At 37.9% G+C, this 26,946-nt stretch overlaps 1 protein-coding gene across 5 annotated transcripts in view; it reads right to left on the bottom strand.

Annotated features, from left to right (window-relative positions):
• The window catches only part of LOC113260099 (protein NPAT), a 51,137-nt gene that overhangs the window by 2,847 nt on the left and 21,344 nt on the right, over positions 1-26,946 (bottom strand). For 3 of the 5 annotated variants that reach the window (XM_026505823.4, XM_044386693.3, XM_044386695.3), the window contains exons 3-17: positions 24,119-24,179; positions 22,334-22,406; positions 19,889-19,929; positions 18,811-19,056; positions 17,805-17,886; positions 16,010-16,097; positions 15,409-15,500; positions 15,240-15,327; positions 10,316-10,412; positions 9,563-9,691; positions 5,716-7,386; positions 4,328-4,443; positions 4,144-4,252; positions 1,350-1,410; positions 85-1,243 (exon numbers count right to left, since the gene is read on the bottom strand). In XM_026505823.4, the coding sequence (XP_026361608.2) occupies positions 85-1,243; positions 1,350-1,410; positions 4,144-4,252; positions 4,328-4,443; positions 5,716-7,386; positions 9,563-9,691; positions 10,316-10,412; positions 15,240-15,327; positions 15,409-15,500; positions 16,010-16,097; positions 17,805-17,886; positions 18,811-19,056; positions 19,889-19,929; positions 22,334-22,406; positions 24,119-24,179 (4,113 nt within the window). The remainder of the gene's footprint in view (positions 1-84; positions 1,244-1,349; positions 1,411-4,143; positions 4,253-4,327; positions 4,444-5,715; positions 7,387-9,562; positions 9,692-10,315; positions 10,413-15,239; positions 15,328-15,408; positions 15,501-16,009; positions 16,098-17,804; positions 17,887-18,810; positions 19,057-19,888; positions 19,930-22,333; positions 22,407-24,118; positions 24,180-26,946) is intronic. The other 2 variants (XM_048217210.2, XM_044386694.3) reach the window with 1 other exon arrangement.

A 26,946-nucleotide genomic window follows, 5' to 3' on the forward strand; every position in this document is an offset into this window, starting at 1 on the left:
TGCGGCAAAAATGCTGACATCTCTAATGTGAGCACTGAAGGAAGGGCAAAGGTGTGGTTTTGAAATTAAGACTTTCAAACTTGCCTTAATTTTCTTCTTTTTCATTGGGAGTGATGAATTTGCAAGATTTTTATTAGAAGCCCGAGAGGTTCGTTCACGTTCATCTAATTCCTCAATCTTCCGCTTTTTTGTGGTGCTCCGGGAAGACGCTCGGAACTGCTGCGTATTGTCTTTGAGAGGGGTCGTCGAGGTGGTCCTGGCGATGGCTGCTCTGGAGAGAATCATCAGCGTGTGGGCAGCCATGCTCACACTGTTCTCGCTCCCTGTCTCGCTGGCAGGGCTGCAGGCAGGCAAGTCTGGGGTGACAGGAGGGACCATTACCTTGGCTGTGCTACTGTCTTCACCAAAACGCCTACTACAGGGGACCTTGATACCATCTCTAGGTTCCTCTTTAGGTTTGTCCCCTGCCCCTGCCCCTGATGTCCGGGGGACAGGCACATCAGAGCTATCGGGGAGCCTATTTACCGGGCTCTGCCACGGACCCTCCAGCCCCACTTCCGTGGTAGGTTTGGTTAGTGGGTTAATCAGAGAACTGGCACATTTAGTTTGTTCCTGTTTTGCATCCTTCACACTTGCACCTACTGAAATGACATTTTTACTATTTGAGGATGTGCCTTGTTTTTTGGTTAGTTCTTGCAGTGAAGCTATGGTTTTCTCATTCCGTAAACCACCATTTTGCTGTCCGTTTGACAGTTTTGAAGTTTCTGGATTTTTCTGCCTTTCAGCATCGCTGCATAATTCATTCTCCTTATTAGCTGTTGCTTTATGGAAAGATTCAAGTACAATTTCTGTTGGTGAAACTTTCTTTTCTGACTGAGTTTCTTTTATGGTCGTATGTCGGCTATTGGCAGTTTCTGACTTAGATAAAATCTTAGGCAAAGGAGGTCTCTCTCTCTCCCTTTTGAGAGCATTATTAGAAGGGGGTTTTAAGGTGGAGGACACAATGGGCGACTCAAGATTAGGAAATGAAATGTCATTCCTTTCTTTGTTTTGGGACACCATCTTATGGTTCGTGCCCTGTGTACTTGCCACAGGAGAAGCAGTGCTGTCAAAACAGAGCACACGCCTGTGGCTTTCAAATGGTTTGCTAGTTGGAACTATACTCTCTAATGAGAAGGGAACTGTGATTTCTTCCAATTTTTTCCCAAGATCTGTGGCCATATTCTTGTCAGACACGTCAGTTCTGTAAAATATAAATAAGTAAATACTTTTAGCAACATAAAGACATCCTTTATGTTTTTAATCTGAGCATTCAAAGTATCTATGATGGAAACTAGTTTTATGCTCACCTTTGTGCATGACATCCAACTAAATGACTAGATGAATCCACCAAATTATTTACCTGCTTTCCTGGAATTATAAATGAAATAATTAGAAAAGAAAAACATTCCTGAGAGAAAGAGTACATTACTCTGAAAGAAAAATGGAACAGACCATAGTGTCACATGTCATGTGAAAAATTGTAAATGACAGCTAATGTACAAATGAAGTACTCTCACCTACTGGGTTTAAAAAGCAGCTTCTAATTATTATTATCATTATTTAAGACTTTATTTATTTATTTGACAGAGACAGCACAAGGAGGGGGAGGAGCAGCGGGAGAAGCAGGCTCCCCATTGAGCAGGGAGCCCGATGAGGGTCTTAATCCCAGGATCTTGGGATTGTGACCTGAGCCGAAGGCAGATACTTCACTGACTGAGCCACCCGGGTGCCCCCGCAGCTTCTAATTTTATATACAAAACAAGATGGTCACTCATCCATTTGAGAGAGGAAATACAGATACGGAGCAAATGACTTGCTTCAACTTTAGGCAAATATTATGAATCTAGTCTCTGGCTCTAAGAATTACAATGTTCAACACGGCACTTAAGGGTACTCCTTAGGACCAGAAACTTAAAGAAAGCAATGTATTATGCCTATTTTAAAATTTTGCCCATTTAACTCATGTTTGCATGAGCACCAGCTCTGGAGTTTTAATAGCCATATTTTAATTTCCATGCACTTAGGAATTCATGTGGGAGAGCAGCAAGATACCAAGCTGGAGACGAAGGCACAGATGAGATTAGGAAGGACCTTGTGCATTATACACAAAGTTTCAGAGAGAATCCTCAAGAGTTTTAAATAGGGAAGGGGCATAAACAGACACGCTTTACAAAGTCCATCTGGCAGTAGTGTAGAAGAGGGACTAAAGAAAGAAAACTGCCATCAGAAATTCTCCTTAGGTGGCTCTAAATATTCCACGTAAGAGATGACGAGGGCTTAGGAGACAGTGATGGGCGTTCACACAGATATGATGGGTCAAAGAGGACAGAATGGTGACATTAACTAAAGGGGAGAAAAGCAGGCAGAGGAGGTCTCTGAGGAGGAAGTGAGACTGAGACACGTAGAATTTGAAGGTCTGGGGGGGTTAGGCAGAGTCAAGAAGGCAGGAGCACGGTAATTTAGCGGTGGGTCCAGAAACCACCAATAGTGTCAACCTCCAGAGCAAAGTAAGGTCATTACGGAAAATGTCCAGAGCCACCAATGATCGCAGTTTAAACAGTTCCAGTGGAAACATGAAAAAAGACAATAATGTGGATGAAGAATGGGAGACAGGAGAAGTTAGGAATGAAGGGTTGGCAGGTGAGAAAAACCCAAGGAACTTTCCAGCCAGAGAGGGAAGGCTCCAAACAAGAAAAATATAGGATATACAGAAGACAGAAGATGCAGGTAGACTGCATTAACTGTACAAAGGACGAGAGCATTATTCCTGTAAGAAAGAAAGGAATGGGAGGAAGTAGAATAGGTACACACACCAAATGGGAGTAATGTGAGAAAATATAGAGTTTACTACTTACTGATTAGGTGGGAGAGAAGATCACTGGCCTAGAACGAGGAGGGTGGGGACTGGGTAGGTAGGAGAGGAGCTGTGGGAGTTTGGAAGAGTTTGAAGGGGGAATGGGAAAGAAAGACATTTGAAATGACTGCTAAGTGGCAGTGAGGGTGGGACATTTTTAAGCGGCAGTGAACGGCCCCGCTTCTAAAGCAATGCTGAAAAGCCCAGGTACAAAGGCAGAGAGGGATGTTTGGACAGATCCGGGGCTGGAAGGCAAGGGGGACAGAAGAATGTGCACATGAAGATGTTAGGAGTCCTGGGAAGAGTGGCTGAGGCGGTGGATTGCGGATTTAGCCTGGATGGGGAAGGAGGGGAATCCAGGAGGGAAATGGTTCAGGGAAAAGTGAGGACTTGAGTAAGGGGAGCCCTCACTGGCTGAAGAGTCATTGTACGGGAATGAGAGTATTTTGGGACAGGTTACTGGTCTTTAAAAACTGCACAGAGCTAGTAAGAAGGGAAATATTAAAGGTGAAGCTATGGGAGAGGCTAGCTGACATGAAGATCGAGACTCTGAAATGGAAGGTGTCCAAGAATTCTGAGGGCTAGGGTGGTGGGTAGGTTGACGATATGGTCACTTTTTCATCCACGAAGATGGAGAAGTCGGAGGCAGAAGTCTGATGCAACCCCTCAGGGAAGATCTGGTGTTATTTTGTAAATAGTGTATTTTGTTGAACAGAAACCTTTAATTTTGGAGCAGTCAGTGTTATCAATACTTTTTCCACTTATAATTATGTTTTTTTCATTTTTTTGAAGCAAACCTTTTATCCTTGTGTCACTAAGACATTGTCTTACATTTCTTTTACTATTTAACTGTATTGCTTTACACTTTTAGGTCTTTAATCATCTTGGAGTTCACCTTTGTGTATGGTAGGAGGAAGGGATCTAATTTTTTTCCTATAATATATATAATAGCCAATAAATTTATTAATCGATCCTTCCTGTCCTCTGTGACTTCTGATGCTATATCCACCACATACGAGTTCTCATAAGTACATGGTCTCTTTCTGAACTCGGTTTTGTTCTATTTTGCCTTTTAGTTCAGATTACTAAAAAAAGAAAACAAAACAAAACAAAAAACAACTTTAAGCAAAGGCTGGAAATCACCTGTTAGGAACGAAACAAGTATTCAAAAAGAAAATACTGTGGCGCTGCTGTAAACAAATGAGTACACAGACACTAAAGTAACATTAATGAACTTAAAAATGTACCTGTACAAGGCTTGTTTCTTAGTCCCTGAGTCTTCTGAGATTTTGGAGGGATGGGGATTTGAGGGATACTTCTACTGCATACAGGTGCTGCCAAAGGCATATGAAGGAGCTAAAAGAGAAGCAGCCAGGAATGAGACTATGTTTGAAAAGCATCACTGTGCCATTTTCAGTTCAGAAAGCTTACCTGCTGAGGAGGAGCAGAAAAGGTATTTCCATTCTGTCCAACCACAGAAACAGGGATCATTCCCACCATTCCTTGGAGCACAGGTTGGACAGGAGAAGCAATTATGATGGCAGATCCTTAAAAAAAAAATTCTCAGTTAAGATTCTCTCCCAAACAAAAGATTCCGAAGTAACTATTCATTTATTTAAAATAAATTCTCTAAAATTATAATCCCTTTACCTTAGAATCTATTCTTTTTTTTTTTTTAAAGGTTTTATTTATTTGAAAGAGAATGAAAGTGAGAGAGATCACAGAGGGAGAGGGAGAAGCAGACTTGCTACTGAGCAGAGAGCCCGATGTGGGGCTCGATCCCAGGACCCCAAGATTGTGGCTGAAGGCAGACACTTAACCCGACTGAGCCACCCAGACGCCCCTAGAATCTACTGTGCTTAAAAAACTTTAGGAACAAGAAGTCAATCTGAACATTAAAGTAATCTTATTGCATTTGGTCAAGGTAAATATTCTAAGCATTAGACTTCATAGTCAGGAGATCACATTACAATTATATGTCGATTCTTCTAGATACAATAGTAAAACTGATTAGAACCGTGATGGTGAAGGTTTCAAGTTTGAATCATACCACAAAATTAGGTCTCAACTGAATGTTAATGGCCCAAGACCTGCTGAGAATGCCAATCTATCATCCCAGTGGTACTGGTCAAAAAGGGTCCAGAGAAATGTACCAGCAGTCAAAACTATGAGGGGAAATGACAATAGTTATATGGTCCTCAGAAGTCAACACTATATATAGTCTGTAGCTATCCTATTTTATCCCTGTCCCATAAATCAAACTTTTCCTTATACTAACTGCTCCTGTCAGGTGGATCTCACTTTTACAAACACCCACTTCAGTATCTCAAGTCTCCCTCACCTACACTTGACAACTCCTACCCTTCATTCCAATCATGACTTTTCTCTGGGCTTCCACTGAAGTCCCACAGTCTCTACTCACTCTGAGCCCTCTTTTACGTTATTTTAAACAGCACTTCAAACAGATCCATCAGGCTTACTAGTTAACTGTGTGTATTTATTCGGATTTTACTATATGCCTAAAATATTAAAAAAAAAAGGAGAAAGAAGCTTAGGAAACAATATGTAAAGAAAGATAGATGAATGTATCAGCTCTATCTTCAAGGATCACTGAAACCAATGAATTCCATAACTTACAGATTTAAAAGAAGATACGACTGAATTAATTAGGGAGAGAAAAGAGGGAGTATAATCACAAATTTCAGTCTTTTCTCACTCTATCCATCTGTGATTAAATTCCTCCTAGTCAATAACCGCACACGTAAGAGAAATTAGATCCCATTCCAGAGAAACGAACTTTAATATGTTCTTAAAGCTACCTTGTGAAAAGCTGGGGGACACAGTCTGGTTGACAGTGAACACACTGTTTGACCGTGGGGGTGTCTGCAACTGGGGCAGTGGCGGTGGAGCAGTCACGGGTGCAGAATTTCCAGGCAGCACCACCACGTTAGACTGACTGACAGTTGTTCCTAAGGCTGTTGGATCAGTCACACAGGTAGCTATGAGAATGTTATTTGAATTGCCAAAAGTCGTGCTCGTAGCTGGCATCAACTGTATGTATCCCCCATCCTTGGAAACACACGGGGTGACGCTGGATGAGAAAGCGATGCTGGCTTCATTTGGAGCGCTGTTTCCGGCAGAGTCCTCGGGTCTGAGGGCCAAGAGGCTCTGTTCAACTGGCGCTGAATCCCCTACTCTTTCAGCAGATGTGACAGCACCTGCAGTTTCCTCTGAAGACAGGCATTTAACCAAATCTGCATTTTTGGCAGGAGACTTGGCAGGAGAGGACAGTATTATAGTCGGCAAGCTTTCCCCACTGATACTAGAAACAGCACTGTTCAGTTCAGTATCTGAGGAAACAAACGGATCGTCACTAATGATGATTTTGAGAGAGACAATACTGGATGCATCTATGTCTGCTGAACTGTCCACCGCAGGCCTATCGCTAGCACTCTGGGGCTCAGGCTGAGACTCTGCCATGGAAGAACACACAGATTCTGAAGGAAGAGCCTGCTTCTCTTCCAGGGGGTCATCCTCGGAGGCAATCAGCGCAATCTCCCCACAGTTACCACCTTCCCCTAACGTGAGAAAAATACTATCTCCGTCTTCTTTTAAAGAGGAAGGATCTTGTGAATCGACAGTGACTTTCTCCAACTTGGAGGGCTGAGTTTCATGTTTTTCTGTATGATTTAACTCAGCTGATGATAAATCCTCGGATGGTTGTTTAACTGAAGACACTGAATCTTCAAGACGAATGTCTGCTTGTGCAGGTATGTTTAAACCTGAACTTTCAACTGACACAGGTAGTATTTTACTCTGAAGTGAAGAATTATCCTGGCAGTCTGCACGTTGTACTGCAGCTGGCAATACACCGTGAATCTCAGGTTTATTCTGGTGCATTTCTCTAGGGTCTGGTGACTTAGAACCAGGGAGATTCGTTTTAAGTCTTACTGTGTTGTTAGAGCTTTCACAAAGCTGACTTGTTTTAGATGTCTTTCCAGTTAATGTAATATTTTGGGATAAAAGCTGAGAACTCTTCCCAGAGAGCACTAAGTTTTCACTGTTAGTTTCACCACCAAGGGAAACGAACGACGGTATTGGTACACCGGACGGATCAGGCTGTAAGGGAGGTTCCCGGGGTGCATCCGCCAACAGAGAATTCTTTCCAACCTCCATTGCCATGGCAGTGTCAGTGGGCATCTGATGAGCGTATAATTCAGCACAACGCTGATTACATTCAGCATCAGCATTTACTCTTTGGTTAAAGTCATTCAAATGAGGCACAGACTCAAAAGTAATATCAAGGTTACACTTCTGTCCATTAGGTACAACTGTTTTAAATGCCTTTTTCTGGATGCCAGAGCCTATCTGAGGAAAGTGTTCCTGGGCTTCCTGGCGAAGCTCCTCATGGTTGCTGCTGTTCTTCAAAGCATCTGAGGTGTCTCCATTCTGATAGGCTGCACAAAAGGGAGGCTGCCCAGACTGATCACCTGCAAAATGTAAGGATGGCAGAGATGGTGAGTATGTTCTCGTTTCTGAGGGAGTCACATTTACTAGAAAACCTGTTTTGCCAAGGAAGTAACTCATCTTTGATATGCTGGTAAGCCGATGTCTGAAAAGCTGTATCTCACATTTTCTGAGTATCAAAAAACTTACAGGTACATTTTTTCTTAAATTACTGATGCCTTTTTAAACAAGGGCCAAACTGTTTTTCAAACCTCTCAGAAAACAAATGACGCAAAGAAGGAGAAAGCATATAGGTTTAAGAACATCTAATGTTTATTAGTATGTAAAAAACTGGCCCCACATGTGTAGTTTTTTTTCCAAAATAGCTAACTTTTCAACTTGTACCATTTCTATTGACCTTCCTTTATCTGATGTATTCAAGGTGAAATGAGCCAAGCACATTTTGTATGATCAGCATTTGATGTTATGGTGTCCTATTTGGAATCTTCAATGCACACTTATTAAAGACCATCAACCACGTGATTAGTGCTGGGACACAAAGATGACCTAGTCTCTGCCCTTGGGGAGATAGTCTAGTAAGGGAAGCAGACACAGAAGGAGATAATAAAACATGTAAAAACCGTAATAGTATAGGAGCAAAAGGCACCCCTTTCTGCCTAATGGATGCGACAAAGTGCTATAAAGAAGCTATTGTAAGAGGAGATCTTGAAAAAGAGAAGAACTGTGATTGCTGGAATAAGAAGAAAGGATGTTTCAGGAAGTAACGCAGCACTGACATACTGTGTCGTAGAGCACTCAGAGTGTAGGACCAAGAACATTACCAATAACAATATGAAAAACATAGGGAAAAATCCGGAAAAATGTCTGTCACCTACGATTCTGTTAATGTAACACTGGTAAATAATCTTTGGTTCAGAGCACATTTGAATCCTAATGTGGGGAGATGGGCAGAAATTACATCCAGGCCACATCAGTTTCAGTGAAGTGGTAAGACTGTGAGAGAATGAGATTTTGAGTTTCATTCTGTGCACGTAGAGTGCTTAAGTGAAGCATAATCTTCCATACAAAATAACACTGTAATCCAGTTTAAGAAGAATTAGAGGATTGCTCAGTGTAGGCAAAGGATTCGGAGTGGGAATGTTGTCCAAGATATTCCAAAACTAGTTTTTGGAAGACATGATGTCAAACTCGGAAGCCATCAGGTTTTTTTTTGGCAGTTGGAGGGGTAGTGGCATTTAAGAAGACAGAACAGAAAAGATTATTTTGGCCTAACTTGTTACTAACAGAATGATAAAGGTGATACTAAAAAGGCACAAAGTTTAGCATGTGTGAGATGCAAGAATAACGGTCATCTTTGAGAAAAAGAGATAGGGTGTTTAGTGTTGGGAAGAGGTATGAACCAAGGTTTTCATCATGTGATCAATGTTCTATTTTTTGATTTGGAAGATAGTTATACAGGGTATTTGCTTTGCTATAATTCAATGAGATACACATTTTTATTGTGCACTTCTGTATAAATGTTATGCTTTAAAAAATTAAAATAACTGGCAAATATCATAGGAGATAAGATGGACATATTCACTGCCTTCCTTCAGTTAATAAGTAGTTACTGTGGGTCAATTATGTGCCATATTGGTACTCCACTGCTACCTCATTGGTACGGGAGGCAGAAATGTAAAAAACTGACTTAGATACATAGGAAGATGACCTAAAACCTTATAAAATCCAAACTGCAAGACTATCACTGCAGTATATAATTTCCTCGAAATAACTGAGATATGGATGCTGAGCAGTCAGCTGAACTTGCTTACCAGGCTGAATCAGATGAATACCACACACTAACCTTACATAGTAGGGATGTTAATTTCTGCCACAAAAAAATTAAGTTAAATGTTATAGATTTTTGTCAAACTGGACCATACTATTAATACTCAATTGTGCATGTCAAGAATCTACTGCATCATGAAAGAATGAGTACTAAAAATTTACCTCTTATTCAAATTACTAAAAGACTTGGGATTTTTTTTCTTTAATGAAAAGAAAAAACTTAAAAAAAAAAAAAAAAAAGAAAAACCACCAACAACAAACCCTATGTGGCAATCTGAACAACTACCAAATTAAACCTTACTTTCTGCCTTTAAAATTTTGAGACCAATACTAGGATTTAGATGGAAGATACTAATAAAACCAAATTCTTACCAGATTGTTCTGTCTCAAAAGAACCTTTAACTGCTATATTAGTTTCATCTGCTAAGACTACACTGGGATTGGTTTCCAGGTGCTGACTGGAAATGCCTTGTGATATATTTTTATTATTCTTTGATTTACCTGTTAAAAAGGGAAAAGGGAAATGATTAAATGGTTAAATGATCAAAATAAAAATAAGCATCAGTTAATACAAGCAAATGTTAAATCTTATGTTAAAATTACGGTCTTTTGGATGTTTTTAACATGTTGCCTTGTATATCATTGACAAAAACAAAGATTTTTCCAACAGACCAGTAGTTCTTGAACTTTAGCCTGTATCAGAATCATCTGGAGAATCCAAGAATTTGCATTTTTAACATGTTCTCAGATAATGTTGTATGCTGGTTTGGAGACTACGCTTTGAGAACTACTGCACAAGATCATAAAACTGAGGGCAATGGACAATTTCTTGTATTCCTTTAGTATTATCTGATTGTGTTTAGAGTATAATGTATGTATAGTAGTTGACATCAACATATTTGTGTTGACTGGCGATAATGCCCACAAAAAATATAAAAGGTTCTCCATTTCTACAGCTACAGTTTAAGAAAAAAATAACTCTCAACCCCCTTTCATGGCCTTATGTTTGTTTTGATGAAAATAGGATATTTTTTGAGATGCTCTGAGAATGTTACTTCAGTCTGGTTAAATTGCCAAAGAAACGGAAACATTTTTCTTCCAACTGCCTTGAAACGGTCTACTTACCATAGTCAAAGAGATCGAAGAGTGCCTGAAATGCTGGGTCTGATTCTGTTTGTTCCAATATATCCTGTATAGCTTCCTCAGACATATGGATTTCACTCTGCAAAAAAAAAGAGTGATCCCAATTGAATTAATATATAGTTTTAATACCAGCAAAATAATTAGAGGGCATCTGATAGCTCTAATTTTTATGAATAATTATTTCCCTCCACGAAAATTTCTTCTGATTCTAACACTAGGGTTACTTGAAACAAAAACACGAGAAAGCAGACAGTGAATGTTTCCTAATTCCACTTCATAGAGTTCACTGCTTTGGAGATTATATTCCCAAACATTAAAATAAAATGAACATAGGAACTATAGTTATGTGTGTGTGTACAACTTAAGTCAAGTCACACTATAACTGTTCTTTTTTTAAACTTGACATCCAGCACTAAGTTTACAGTGTGCAGTGTAATGCCCTAACCTACAGATGCCGTGAAGTGATGACCATAGTAAGTTTAGTTAACATCCGTTATCTCATACAGATACAAAAACAAGAAAAAAAATTATTTTTCCTTGTGAGAACTCTTAGGACCTATCCTCTTAACAAGTTTCAAATAGAACATACAGCAGTGTTAACTAGTCATCATGTTGTACATTACAGCCCAGTACTTACTTATCTTTTATCTAGAAGTTTGTATTTTTGACCACCTTCATCCAATCCCACCCCCCACGCCCTGTCTCTGGTAACCACAAATCTGGTCTATTTTCCCATTAGTTTGGGTGACTTCTATACAAATCTCGCCCCTTTTACCTATCTGCTTTGGTCTCTTAATATTAAATGCTTTCTTCAAATGTTGCACAATCCTTGCTCTTCTATTCACTTTTATTTTTTTAAAGATTTTATTTATTTGTCAGTTGGGCGGGGGGGGGGGGAGAGTGAGCACAAGCAAGGGAAGCTACAGGCAGAGGGAGAAGCAGGCTCCATGTTGAGCAAGGAGCCTGACGCAGCACTCGATCCCAGGGCCCTGGGATCATGACCTGAACTGAAGGCAGCCGCTTAACTGACTGAACCACTCAGCGGCCCCTCGTCTGTTCACATTTAAAAGTAGCATGCCAAAAGCTCCCTGCAAACTCTTTGCTAATGGAGGGAGCTTGTCAATTAATTACCATCTACACAGCAAAATTATTTTACAGGACCATCTGTATTTTTAGTTTTTTTCTTTTGAGCGAGTTAGACATTTTGCTGGGTGAGTATATGACTGACAACATTGTTTCTGGACACAGTGTAAATGCGGACAAGATTCAGAGGTTAACTAATAACTTCCTAAATTTTGCACCCTATCTCCTGCTTGTAGCTGTCTCTACATGTGCTTTCAGAGCTACTGGTACTGAGCCTTTTGGGATTTTGCGCTGTGATTTCTCAAGTTTACCAGCTATTGGGGTAAACCACCACCACCACCACCACCTTTGTTTCCTGTAAAATTTGGGGCAAACAGATTATATTGATACTTCACACATGGATGAGATAGATTCTCAGTGAAAGCCTAGAGTAGTATGCCAGAGGGTATGTAATGTAGCTGGACAAAAATCTTTTTTTCCATTTGCATTAATTTTACATGAAGATGTAAGTTTAAAAAATACAAAAAAAGAAAAAACCCAGAAAAAAAAAAGCAAAAGTAATAAATCTTTTTAGCTAAAACATTAGATTTCATAGAAGTTACAGTACTTCTGACTAGGGTCTTCATTTACTCTTATTCCAATAGTTGGAGATTTAAAATTCTCAATTTTAGTTATTTATAAATCATCCCACAATATCATATTCTTCAAGGCATACATGTGAATTCCATGAGATAGGAAATTCACACGGAGCGAGAATTAAAATATAACTTTCACAAAGTTTTTATAAAAATGCCCATAAAATGAAAAGAAAAACTTGTTTGAAGTTAAGGAGCCAGTTTACTTTGATTATGGGGATGTACAGAGAACATCAACAATTCTCGATGAAATGTGATTTGGCAGGAGTCCAGGAACTTGAGCAAGTACTTCTATATCCAGGAAGCTGAAAATTTACAGTCATGTAAATAATGTCAAGAACACAATGTAAGCAAATTATGAAATGGCGGATACGGTCTTAATAAAAGCTAATGTTGACGAAATGCATTTTTCTAGTAGTTGTTTTATTCTCGAGTTTAAGAATTAGGATAAAAAAAAACCCTGAAATGAATGTTCCAAAGGTAACTTGCAAATCAATCTTCTAAATATTTTTAAAACTCAAGGTATAATTTACACACAATAAAAATGCACAGATCTTAAGTCCACAGTTCAGTGGGCTTTGACAATTTTAAGGACTGTGTAACCACCACTCCAATAAAAAGTTGGTGGAAGTGTACAACTCTTGATCTCAGGGCTGTGAGTTCGAGCCCCTTGTTGGCTGTAGAGATTACTTAAAAATATTAAAAAAAAAAAAAAAAAAAAAAGAGTAAAACATTTCCACCGCCCAAGAAAACCACACATCTACTATATATACCGTTCCCTTTTTCAGAAAATTCCTCCTTTGGCAAATTACTATCCTCACCCTCACTCAGTCAACAACTTCTGATTTCTATCAGCATGAATTTGTGTTGCCTACTTTAGAACTTCATACAAACAGAAGCACACTATGTACATACATTCTTTTAGTCTACCTTCTTTGATCAACGTATGTTTGAGAATCATCCACGTATTATTTCATCTCATCCATGTTATATGTAGCTCAGTCCTTTCTATTGTTCACCAGTATTCTATTTTATGACTGTCAAAATTTGTTTATTCCTTTTTTGTTGATGGACATCTGGTTTTAGTGTTTATTAGGAACAACGCTGTTAAAAAATATTCTTGTAGAAGTTTTTTTATAAACATATGTGAACATATTTGTTTCTCTTGGATAAAAACCTAGTAAATGCCAGGTCGTGAAGGTGTATAGGTGTATACATAACTTGTTAACTATCAGTTTCCCGAACAGGTTGTACTATTTCATAACTTCCCACTGGCAATTTTTCAGAGTTCCAGTCGTTACACATCCTGGTCAACATCTGGTATTGTCAGATCTTTAACTTTCAGCCATTGCAGTGAATACGAAATGGTATCTCACTGTATTCTTAACTTTCAATTGCCAAATGACAAATAATGTTAGTTTTTCATGGCCTTAGTGGCCCTTCCTCTATCTTCTTTTGTCTGGTCCAGTCCTTTACCCCTTTCTTAAAATAGGTGCTTTATCCTTTTATTATTGATTTGTGGGAGCTCCTTCTATACTCTGGATAAAAATTTTTTGTCAGATACATGTATTACGAATATTTTCTCCAAGTTGGAAGTTTGACTTTTAATTTTTTGTTAATGAGGATTTTAACAAGCAGGTATTTTAAGTTTTAAGAAGCTTTTTTTTTTTTAGCTGATTTTTTTTTTAAACTTATTTGTGTAGCCTAAGAAATCTTGCCTACTCCAAGATCACAAAGACTTGTGAATATTTTTGAAATTCCTACTTCACTTGTCAACAGGCTAATTACTTCTCAGTGAATCTGATCTTTTTACTACTCATTTGGGCAATCTGTCTTGCTGTTTGTTCTTTAAAAAAGTTATTTAAATCTGAATTTTTAACTTTTCCCAAATATACAATATTACAAAGCAAGAACAGAGGGTTATGTCTTCTCTTTTTTTATAACTTCTTGCAGTACTTAACACAGTGCCTTGATTATGGGAAGTATCTGATGTTTGTGGAGAAAATATAAACAAGCAATTGAAGACTAAAAATTTAGAAGAGGGTGTATTCATTTGTTAAACATTAAGACAGAAGTTTCTAAAAAGTACTGGTAGATAATTTAAAGTTGCTTTAAAAAGTTTGTCATATTTTGTTAAATTTACTGAACTTCACTCTGGGAAAACATAGGAAATTTTTTTTTTTAAAGAACTTTAAAAAAAATTCAGTGGTTTTACCTAGAATTCACCCGAAAGCAAACCTGCTATAATGAATTCATTTGGTGGGCATAGCAACAAGAATGGATTATACCATCTTAAGAGTCCAAGTAAAGGATGTGTTACCATCACAACCTCAGCTGCTCTTGAGGAAGGATATTTGCACAAGAACAAATCTTTTTTTTTTAAACACATGAACACATAAAGATAAATTGTTAAATTCTTCCTTTACCAGCTGATGCTCTTCCATCTTCACTATCACTGAATAGCAACAGTGACTGCAATCCCATCTTCCTTCTCTTGGCAGTAAACCATCACACAATTTATTCATTTAGTTAGTAACCTTTCCTTTTTAAAGTGTCTTGTTCATTTTACTTGGATTCATTATATACCCTTAACATATACTTTCATTGTTTCCTCACATTATTATACCGTCTCTAGCAATGTAAAAGAAATGCAATTTATACAACGTTGTACAGTACTGTTGCTTACTACACACAAACATACCCACTCATGAATCTTTAAGTATTAAATACTTAGATATTGATGACTGATTGTTGTATGGCTGTAGTAATGTGTTTTACTAATATGTGGAAGAATTAAGAGATATTACATGGGTTAGAGATGTCTTATTACTTTTATCATTTAAACGATACAATTTACACTGCTTATTTGCAAATTCACTAATAAATTTTCAACAACAGATTACATTTATGTTTGGATAACGTAGAAAATCTCTATCTAAAATTATTATCTTAAATAATTTTATACATCTATTGGCAATGGTTTTCGTTTTTTGGTCAAGATTTTATTTTTTTAAGTAATCTCTATAACCAGCATGGAGCTCCAACTTATAACTCCAAGATCAAGAGTTGCATGCTGTCCTGACTGGAGCCAGGCAGGCACTCCTTGGCAATGGTTTTGAAATAAAACCAAAATACCATCAGTTTTAACTATGAGTATATGCACTATACACACACCCCCTAACCTGTACCTGAAGTCCCAGCAGTTCATCAATCGAAGTCTCTGGTTCTGTAGGGTTGCTCTCTGTCTGCTTAGGTATTTGTGCAATATTGTTGTCGCTGTAATACAGAAAGAAAAATTTTTACCCTAGCTCTCAATTAGGTGAAAACAATTAGACATCATCAACACACATAGCTTACCTAGTCAAAAATTTATTAATGTTTTCTGCAAGCTTTTCTTGAAGAGATTTGTTACTTAATATTTTTTCTCTTGCATTTTCAATAACCATTTGCTAGAAAAGAAAGTCAATATTAGTAAAAGAATAAGGTAGAGTTCTAGTTAATGGGAGCTAGCACGTTTTAATAGATCTAGGTGGAAACTCAGTTATGGTGGCTCCCTTCGCATTATTACTTGAATTCTGTACTTCACGAGTGTTTTCACAGATCCTTCACCAACTCTTTCTTCATTGATTACAAAACACAGTTCTGAACTCTAACTTTTCATACAAGGTTTTTAATAATCTGACTCTAGTAAAATGCCCTATCATGTTGCATAATCCAGCCTCCACAATGTATTTACACCTCCCTAAACACAGCACTGATTCTTACTTGCTGCACTTGCACAGCCACCTATTCTAAATGGACTGTCTCCTACTCATACATTTTACTACTCTCTATCCCAAGGCAATTACCCTACAGTTTTATAGAAATACTGTAACAAATGCCACACACACACACGTAAATATTAGTATTTTAAAACTCAGGAGTATCTCAAACTGCAAAGCTCGGTAAGGTCACTTACTTTTTCTACTGCAAATGCATTTGGATCCTGGAAATTCCGTATCGTTGAATGAGGCCCAGACAAAGTGTTATTTTTCCTTTGAGATTCACTGAAACACATTTTAAAGCTTGTCTTTTACCTACTATGAAAAACAGACTTAATGATAATTACATACACAGATATAAATCTTAAGACCATGGAAGAACAGGTAGTTTCCCTTTTTGTGGTAGCAACAAAGGGCTAGAGGAGAAAACCATTATTACACTTGCATTAATAAGAAATGAATCTGAGGTCCAGCTTTACCACTTACTATGTGCTCTGTGGCAAGGTAAGTTCTGACTATTTGTTTTTAAGGTTTTATTTATTTGACAGAGAGAGAAAGAGAGCATGAGCACAAGCAGGGGGAGCAGCAGGCAGAGGGAGAGGGAGTAGGCTCCCTGTGGAGCAGGGAGCCCAGTTCTGGCTTTTTGACCTACTTTATAATGGGATAAGATCAACTGCATTATTAGGTTTATGAAAGAACTGAATAAAATGAAGTATGTGTAAAAACTTTTTAAATTTAATTTTTCTTTTTCTTTTTTTTTGAGACCATGCTCACAAACTGGGGGTGGGGAGAGGGCAGAGGAAGGAGAGAGAATCTTTTTTTTTTTTTTTTTTGGCAGTCTATTATAATTTTTAATATCTTTTTTGGCAATTTTTAAAAATTTAAATTCAATTAATTAACATATAGTATATTATTAGTTTCAGAGATAGAGTTTAGTGATTCGTCAGTTGCATACAACACCCAGTGCTCATTACATCACATGCCCTCCTTAAAGCCCATCACCCAGTTACCCCATCCTCCCATGACCTCCCCTCCAGCAACCCTCAGTTTCCTAGGAATAAGAGTCTCTTACTGGTTTGTCTCCTTCTCTGATTTAGTCTTATTTTTCCCTCCCTTCCCCTATGATCCTCTATTTTGTTTCTTAAATTCCACATTAGAATGAGATATGAAAATTGTCTTTCTGTGATTGACTTATTTCACTTAGCTGAGAGAATCTTAAGCAGGCCCCACGCCCAGCAAGGAGCCCAATGTGGGGCTCGATCTCATGACCCTGAGATCACTACCTGAGCTGAAATCAAGAGTCGGACACTTAACCGACTAAGCCACCCAGGCGCCCCTGTGTGAGACTTTTTAAAAAGGCCAAGGTTTCTATAAATGTTAGGTACTGTTACAGTTGTTTTACTACTAAAACAATTAAAAAATAAATAAAAAAACAAAAATTCAAAGGCCGAGGTCAGCTCTGAATGAGAGATAACCAACAATAAAAACTCTAACAAAAATACCCATGGCATGGCATTAAGAAATCAGAAAAAGCTTTTAAAAACTATTCTCTCTCTTTTCCGAAATATCCTTTAAACAAAGACACGCAGGTTAAGTACAGAAAGAACTTTGGTCTCAGGGACTCCCTGAAAAAATTTCTGACTTTAAGACTTGAAATATGTTTCTGGACCTGCTAGTATTATTCCTATTTATTTAAAAAACACACTTATTTAAAAAAAATCTGAGATACCACCAATTTTAAGACATTTTTATGTACTTACTACAGAAAAAACAGATTTCCAATGAAAGAGTGATAAGCCATTGAATTTAAGATACAACCTGATTTCAAGGAGGTTAAAATGTGGGAAAAAAATGCATTTCAGAATGGGTATAATAGTAAATATTCCCAGGAACTGAATCAATTCTTGTTATTTTATTCATAATGTAAATATGGTGGTATAATTCTTCAATTTTAGTGGTTACTGGAAACTCATCCTTTCGAAAAGTATTTACCTTTTGCGCCTAGCAGGAGACATTACTGTGGTCTGAGTTTTCTTTTCCTGGGGACCAGGAATGATATTTAAAGCCTCTCCAGCTGTATTTCAAAAAAAAACAAAGCATCAAGTCAAGGACATGGAATAGTTTTCTAAGCTTGAATTAATGGAATAAGTAGCATTACATAATGATTCTTATTTTATATTGAACTCAGCATACACTGAATACTATGGCAAGGGACTGTAAAATATACTAAGATGGGTAATATATACTACGACTTAAGGTTTTACAATACAGTACAAGTACAGTACAGTCCCAAGAAAAAATAACATGGAAGAACAGAGGAACTGTAAGAAGTATAAACTGAGCATACACTACAGTGTGCTATGTATACTAAGTGTTTTTACCCAGAGGTGTAAACGAGGTTGGAGAAAAGATGAAAAGGAGGGATAATGTAATGGACGGCGATGACTTTTAGCTGCACAGAAGAGAAAGAAGACTGGTCTAAGAAGTGAGAGAGCTGGCACCTGAATTTTTATCCCAACTCTGCTATTAACTAGTTTTTGCCCCTTACTATCACGTGTTTTCAATAGTTTCAAGTATACAATAAGCGAGATATACCGGATGGTCTCTAGTTTATCCCTAGCTCTCAGATTCACAGACACACAAAGGATCTGCAACAACAGAGACGGAGGTGTACTGGAAGACATTCCTCAACATAGAACAGACTGGCATGAACAAAGGTAAGGAGGGAGTCAAATGTAATGTGTAATACTTTTAAAATCAAGTATAACAAGAATCTTTTCTATCCTTTAGTCAGAACAGAAATAAGAATCCCAGGCTAAAATGTCTCATAAGTACGGTAATATGCTTACTTGAAGGCAAACCTACCCCAAGTCAGTTCTACTTCCAGCCTTTTTTTTTGCTATAATTTTATAAAACGAGTATTAAGACAGTGTAGTGTATCATCTATTTATACAGTCTGACTAAAAACAAAACTTCAGAGAAGCAAATTTCAACTTACTGGCAGCAGTGTCTTGTGACTGTGAATGGTTGACCACTACAAAATTTGACCTCAAAGGAGCTGAAATCTGGCCAGCTGGCCGCATAACCTGTGCGGCTGCTGGAGGAGGAGCAGTAGGAACAGTAGGAGCAGTGGTACACTGTCCCGAAAGATACGCCAGAGTCAGCAACTCTGAGTTGACGGGAGCTGCTTGAGCCGCAAGCCTTCTCTGCCGTTTGATTTCTGCAATTCCACTTCTTGTTCGGACTGAAACATGGAGCATTTAAAAAGTTAGCTGTCGGACTACTCTGGCAATTTTAACAAGTCTCCATGATACACGTCCGACTACTTAACATGTGAAATTTACAGAACTGAAAAAGAGCCCTTCAAAGTATCAACTAAGTTCATGTTGAAATTACATGGTAATTTCCTATGAAAAAAACTCAAGTGAGTACAGCTGACCCTTGTACAGCACAGGGGTTGGGAGCACCGACCCTCTGCACAGCTGAAAATCCAACTATAACCTAGGACTCCCCAGAAACTTAACTAATAGCCTACTGTTGACCAGAAGCCCAGCCAATAACCAATAGTTGATTGTATTTTGTATGTTACATTATATCGTATTCTTACAACAACGTAGAGAAAACAAAATGTTATTAAGAAAATCATAGGCAGCGAAAATACTCTTATACTCCTGTACTGTATTTACAGAAAAAATCCGTGAATAAGTGGACCCACACAGTTCAAAGCAGTGTGGTTCAAGGGTCATCTGTACACACAAATTTCATAAATCTACGAGTATATTTCTTCTGTAATAATTCATACTGATAATACCTCTACAAATTAAGAAACAAACCTATGAAGTAAGAATTAAAAAGATGTGAATACATGAGAGCCAATGAGAAAAAGTAGGGAGTATTTCAAACGCTGATTTCTACGATAAATGAAAATATTTCCTATTATAATAACTGTATTTAGAAGAGCGGTTTAAACAAAACAGATACTTAGCACAAATGTACTATTAATGAAAATGTTCATCTGATCGTTTGAGTCTAAAGTAATTCTGAACATCATTTATAGTTTAAAGTTGAATACCAACCTCTCTGATTAGCAACAAACCCTGGGGAACTTTGCATGCTCCTAACAAATAAAACAAAATAGTTAGACATTAAAAAATTTCTGCTGCCAAGATACACTCTAATTTAGTAATAGGCCTGACGTAAACTGAATTAAAAGGCAATAGATCTCTCTCAGACAAAAAAGACAAGCACATTTTTTTTGAGGGATGACCAAATCTTACTTGCTTTAGAAGAGCATAATGTAAGCACACTCACGCACACATGATTTTCACCATCAAGCTTCCATCCAGTGCAGTATGCATTAGAGAACTCTGATACCCCATTAAGAATTTGACTTGACTTTAGGAAGTCTATATATTTAAGAAAGCTAAGTATAAAATGTTATGGCTATTAATTACCTTTACCACTAGAGATACCTTCCCAGAGAAATTCTGATTTCACATAGGACTCCATAAATACTTAAAATCCCAAAGTTAATTTCAAAGGACATCCTGCTTTTACTAAATTTATGACTATAAAACTATTTTATTCAGCCTCTAATAAGAGAGAAAAGCAAACATAATACACAATATAAGGTGAGTCTCTTTTTATTATTACCCAATCACAGATACTGCTACCTTCCTGGGAAATCTGTTAAATAAGTCTTTACCAACAAGAGCAACAAAACTTACTAAACTGATTAAGCATTTAAAAAAACATATTATTTATTATTTGAGAGAGAGAGCAAGAGAAAGAGAGAGAGAAAGAAAAGGACAGAGGGGGAGTGAGAGGGAGAAGCAGACTCCCCGATGAGCAGAGAGAGCCCAAAGAGGGGCTTGATTCCAGAACCCTGAGATCATGACCTGAACCAAAGGCAGATCCTTAACCGACTGAGCCACCCAGGCGCCCCTGAATAAGCATTTTAAGTAAGAGACAAACCAATCTGGAGAATACCTGGCTAAGAGCCTTTTATTTTTATGTAGTATCTTGTCAATAAGATATCTCAGTAACTTTATAAATATTTATAGGTGTTAAATTGTGAATGCCTTTTTTAAAAAAAGATTTTTCAAATTTATTTATTTATTTAGAGAGAGACCGTGTGAGTGGGGGGAGAGGCAGAAGGAGAGAATCTCAAGCAGACTCCCTGTTGAGGGGGTAGCCCGATGCGGGGCTCAATCCCATGACCCCAAGATCAGGACCTGAGCAGAAATCAAAAGCTGGATGCTTAACTGACAGAGCCACCCAGGTGCCCCAAACTGCGAATGTTTTTGAAGATTATTTGAAAGGGAAGAAATGAGTTGAAAAGTGGAGGAAAAGGTAAGACTATCCTATAAGATGTGGTACAAAGTTAAATAGAAAGCATTTGGAGTCATTTCAGCAGTTTAAACTGAGGAAGGAAATGGAGCCCCTACTGAGTTTTTTTTTTTTTTTTTAAAGATTTATTTATTTTACATAGAGAGAGAAAGACAGAAGGAGCAGAAGGGGCTGAGGGACAGGGAGATTTCCAGGCAGATTCCCTACTGAGCACAGAGCCCCACATGGAGCTCGATCTCACAACCATGAGATCATAACCTGAGCAGAAACAAGAGTAGGATGCTCAACTGACTGAGCCACCCAGGCGCCCCAAGACCCTGCTGAATTTATGTTGGGTATTCACCTGTAGCTCTGCGAGAAAGGGTAAAAAACTCCAGTTTTCATACTAGATTCTAAAGTTAAATAAGAGATGTTATAACTGATACCAATAAGGGCTGGCATCCAAGGCCACGACCCAGGTAAAAGGTGGACACTGCTACCATGAAGAAATTCTACAATTAGAAGATTCCAGAAGTAGCATTACTATTCAAGTTTGTTTATTTATAGGGTAGGAACCAATGAGGCATGAATTCAACATATCAATTCTTTGCATGAGTAATGAAGATGCAACTACGTACAGGAATTCACACACGACTGGCATTAGATTTGTATTCTAGCCAGAGACCTGCCTCTAAGTTGCTATGGGAACTTGGGAATGTCATTAAACATGTGTAAATCTCAATTTCATTTTTTTTAAAAAAGATTTATTTATTTATTAGCTAGAGAGAGTGCATGTGAGAGAGAGTGCATGAGAGTACGAACAAGGGGAGCGACAGACAGAAGGAGAAGCAGGCTCCCTGCTGAGTAAGGCGCCTGATGCAGGACTGGATCCTAGGACCCTGGGATCATGACCTGAGCCGAAGGGAGCCGCTAACCGAATGAACCACCCAGGTGTCCCCCAATTTCCTTTTTTCTGAACATTTTATTCAAGTATGCATTTTATGTCAAATCATTCCAATAAGAAACAAATGAGTATCAATAATCTCTAGAGTAAATTTAAAATTAGATCAGTATCATAGAAATGCACTGAGTGGGTCACAAGAAGATTTAAACCTGAACAGCTTCCTACATGTGTTTGCATTCCAAAATCATCACGCATGTTCTCATAAGCTTCTATATAGGCTTTTTATTACCTGATCTGAGAAAGTGTATGGTCTAACTTCTTCCATAGAGATGACATAATTGCTGGGACATCATTTGACGTTTCTAGATCATAAGGGGAAAAGTTTCTTAATAAATACAGTTGAAGAAAATTCACCAATTCATTTAAACACAAAATGAACAAGGAAAACAAACTTTTCTCTAAGCTGTTGACATATGTTGGAAACTAAGAAATAAGCCTATTTTGTAAAATGACCTGCAAAGCTATAAATGAGGCTGCCTTCTTTTCTCAAGCCCTTGAGTATCAGATGCAATGAGGGGAAGCCTCTGAAGCTTTTATAGATCAATTTTATATCTTCTTTGTATTAAAAAAAACTATTTTTTTTAAGATTTATTTTTAAGTAATCTCTATATCCGACGTGGGGTTCAAACTCACAACCCTGAGATCAAGAGTTGCCTGCTCCACCAACTGAGCCAGCCAGGTGCCCCCCAAAAGGACAAAACTATTTTAAATCTGTTCTATTTGACATTATGTTACATTTCAAAGTTAATCAAAATAATCTGATTTATAATATATACCATAAAGGTTCTGCAAACTCCTGTGAATATGGAAATTATTTTTCCACAACCAATGTTTTTATGTCCAAATCACTGCGACTGCGCAACCCCTTAATAAAAGCCCCACCAGTTACTATACTTAGAGTTACAGGTACAATTCCTGAGACCGGTTTAATTTTTTTTTAGGGTATGCTCTAAAAGCCCACAGTGATGGGAAACTTCTATGATATTTAAAATCTTTACCGTATACTTATAAAAAAACTCAAACCAGAGAAAGTTACCCAACATAAAAATGGGATTAAATCTTTGTATTCCAATAGCATATTGTTTCTGAAGTTATTTACACTCTAAATATTCCTGTAAGAATCTTTAGGCTATCACATTCTTTCTAGTGCTGTGATCTTAGAAAAGTTATTTGGCTTCTCTAATCCTCAGTTTTCTGATACTTAAAAATGATCTTAAAATAATCTAGCTGCCAAGAGACAGAAACGCAATAAAGTAATAAATAAGCACTTTCCTTTTTTTCAATGTTACTGTTTTATAGTAATTATTTTGTTAATGTTGTGAATTACAAAAATAATCAGTATTAGAGAATAAAATAAATAATTTCAACTTTCCCCCTAAAATATTAACTTAGGCAAGTATTATTTCATAATCTGGCTAACACAGACCAGAATTTTATGACTGGTTCCTGTGTTGAGATTTAGATACCAAGACCTTAAAATTAAAATATTGATTTGAAATTCTTTTTTTTTTTTTTAAAGATTTTATTTATTTATTTGACAGAGAGAGACAGCCAGCAAGAGAGGGAACACAGGCAGGGGGAGTGGGAGAGGAAGAAGCCAGGCTCCCAGCGGAGGAGCCTGATGTGGGGCTCGATCCCAGGACTCTGGGATCATGCCCTGAGCTGAAGGCAGACGCTTAATGACTAAGCCACCCAGGCGCCCCAGATTTGAAATTCTGTAACACATAGCAATGCCTGTTCATCAGTTTAGACAGCTGGACTTATGAGGTTTATTTTTTAAGAAAATTATTTTCTGGTTAAATTCACTAGCATCAGATTTTTGCCATTTACTTATTAATCAATATAAATGCAAACTAATTAGATATTTCCCAGTAAAACCTATCTCATCATAACTGAGACAAGTTTTCTTTTGGCTTTTAAGAGGCATTAGTGCCCTTTAAAAATTACTTCTAATTAAAGCAATTAGATAAATGCTATATAAAATAGAAAAGAATCCCTGACCCTCAATTCTTACCTTTTGCTTTCATAGCTACATATTCATTCAGAATTGTTGTCAAGTTTTTTCCAAACAAGGACTGAAAAGAAAAAGATCATGCATTACAAAAATTGTGCAATACTACTACTAATTTCCCACCATAAAACATTTCACTGTATAAGGTTATAAAAGATATGGATCTTTCGATGAAGAACAGATTAGGGTAAGAACAGATTATCAAAAATGAAGAGTCACTTAAGTTAGGGGTTGCATCAAATCTACGAGTCAAGACTCTTCTTGCCTGTTCAAATAAGACACTGTGACTATGTTTCATTAGCTAAGAGAGTCCAAAGGCAGAAAAGCAGTTTTCAGCTGCGGGGTATGGATCCAGTCCCATAACTCTTTAAAAACAATAAGGACCCACTCCTAATTTGCCCTTTCTATCCTGAAAGCCATGTAAACCTGCCAAAAAACACAGTGGGGGGAAAAAAACTCACCCAGCATAAGAAAGAGCCTTCTTAAGGATCAGCACCTTGCTATTTTCACTTCCATCCTCTCACAAACTCATTTCCCCCATTCCTCCTACTATTAAAGTGCAGGTTATTACCTCAAGTTTGAGGTCATAAGAATCTGGAAGGTTTACTTTCATATGTAAAAGTGAACATGTTGTTAACTCGTAGAGTCATTTGTTGTGAAGATTAAGTAAGGATACATGAAACATGTCTAAGACAACATCTAACACAGGACAGGTGATCAGTTTCCTTTTCTCTCCTCAAGATTTCTACTTTGTTCTGTCTTAACTAAAGCCTGAGAAGTTTGGGTATTTGCTTAATGCTAACTTGCTCATGATACCTTGCTTTATTTCTAGTAGCTAATAATTTATGAATGACTGATACTGTGTCCCCCCAAATTCATCTCAGGACACAGTGAGAAAGTGACCATCTACCAAGCCAGGAAGATAGCCCTCACCAGGAACTGAATCAGGGGCACTTTGATCTCAGACTTCCCAGGCTCCAGAACCGGGAGAAGATATAGGGGCTGGGTGTGCATGTAGCTACTGGAGGACCACTGCAGCTGTCCCTCACAGCACAAAGAGCTACACAACCACACAGACATGCCAATCCATGTAAATAAACACACCGTATAGATTTGTAGAAATATTAAATATGGCTTCATAGTGGTATCTCTGACTATGACTCAACACCACAGGTTTCATTCTTAGGCTTATTTCTATCTTCTTTCTCTCAGAGAATCCTGGCTCCAGTTATCTACAATACATTTTACTTATTTGCTGAGAATGGCTAATTCAGAGGAACTCAGAGGAATTTATGTAAGATTCATTCCTGCTGTTGTGTGAATAAACAGTATGTTACTTTTATTGCTTAGTAGTATTCGATTCTTTGACTATGCCATAGTTCACCTACTTACTGGCTGAAGGACAGTGTGGTTGTTTTTGGTTTTTATCCATCACAGATGAACATTAGTGTGCACTTTTTGTGTGAACGTGTTTTTCAATTCACCTGGATAAATATCTGGGAGTACGAGTGCTGGGTCACATGGGGAATGTAGGTTTAACTTTACAAACAATTGTCAATCTGTTTTCCAAAGTGGTTTATGATTTTACATTCTCATCAGCAATGAATGAGTTCCTGCTGCTTGCATCCTTACTGCTAAGTATCTGATAGTTTTTAAATTTTTACATTAGCCATTCTTTTATTTTTTTAATGTTTTTTTTATTATGTTAGTCACATACAGTACATCCCTGGTTTCTGATGTAAAGTTCCATGATTCATTAGTTGCATATAACACCCAGTGTACCATGCAATTCGTGCCGTCCTTACTACCCATCACCAGTCTATCCCATTCCCCCACCCCCCCCGAAGCCCTCAGTTTGTTTCTCAGAGTCCATAGTCTCTCATGCTTCATTCCCGATTACCCCCCCTTTCTTCCCCTACCAATCTTCCTAGTTCTTATGTTCCAGAGATGAGAGAAATCATATAATTGTCTTTCTCTGCTTGACTTATTTCACTTAGCATTATCTCCTCCAGTGCCATCCATGTTGCAACAAATGTTGAGAACTCGTTCTTTCTGATAGCTGAGTAATATTCCATTGTATATATGGACCACAACTTCTTAATCCAGTCATCTGTTGAAGGGCATCTCGGCTCCTTCCACGATTTAGCTATTGTGGACAATGCTGCTATGAACATTGGGGTGCCTATGGCCCTTCTCTTCATTACATCTGTATCTTTGGGGTAAATACCCAGTAGTGCAATGGCTGGGTCATAGGGTAGCTCAATTTTTACCTTTTTAAGGGACTTCCACACTGTTTTCCAGGGTGGCTGTACCAACTTGCATTCCCACCAACAATGTAGGAGGGATCCCCTTTCTCCACATCCTCTCCAGCAACTGTTGTTTCTTGCCTTGTCAATTTTTGCCATTCTAACTGGCGTAAGGTGGTATCTTAGTGTGGTTTTGATCTGAATTTCCCTGATGGCTAATGATTTTGAACATTTTTTCATGTGTCTGTTAGCCATTTGTACGTCTTCATTGGAAAAGTGTCTGTTCATATCTTCTGCCCATTTTATGATTTGTTTCTCGCATGTTGAGTTTGAGAAGTTCTTTGTAGATCTTGGATACCAGTCTTTTATCTGTAGCATCATTTGCAAATATCTTCTCCCATTCCGTGGGCTGCCTCTTAGTTTTTTTGACTGTTTCCTTGGCTGTGCAGAAGTTTTTATCTTGATGAAGTCCCACAAGTTCATTTTATCTTTTGTTTCTCTTGCCTTTGGAGATGTGTCATGAAAAAGGTTGCTTTGGCTGATGTCGAAGAGGTTGCTGCCTATGCTCTCCTCTAGGATTTTGAT

The sequence above is a fragment of the Ursus arctos genome, unplaced genomic scaffold, assembly GCF_023065955.2.
Source record: "Ursus arctos isolate Adak ecotype North America unplaced genomic scaffold, UrsArc2.0 scaffold_22, whole genome shotgun sequence".
Lineage (NCBI taxonomy): Eukaryota > Metazoa > Chordata > Mammalia > Carnivora > Ursidae > Ursus > Ursus arctos.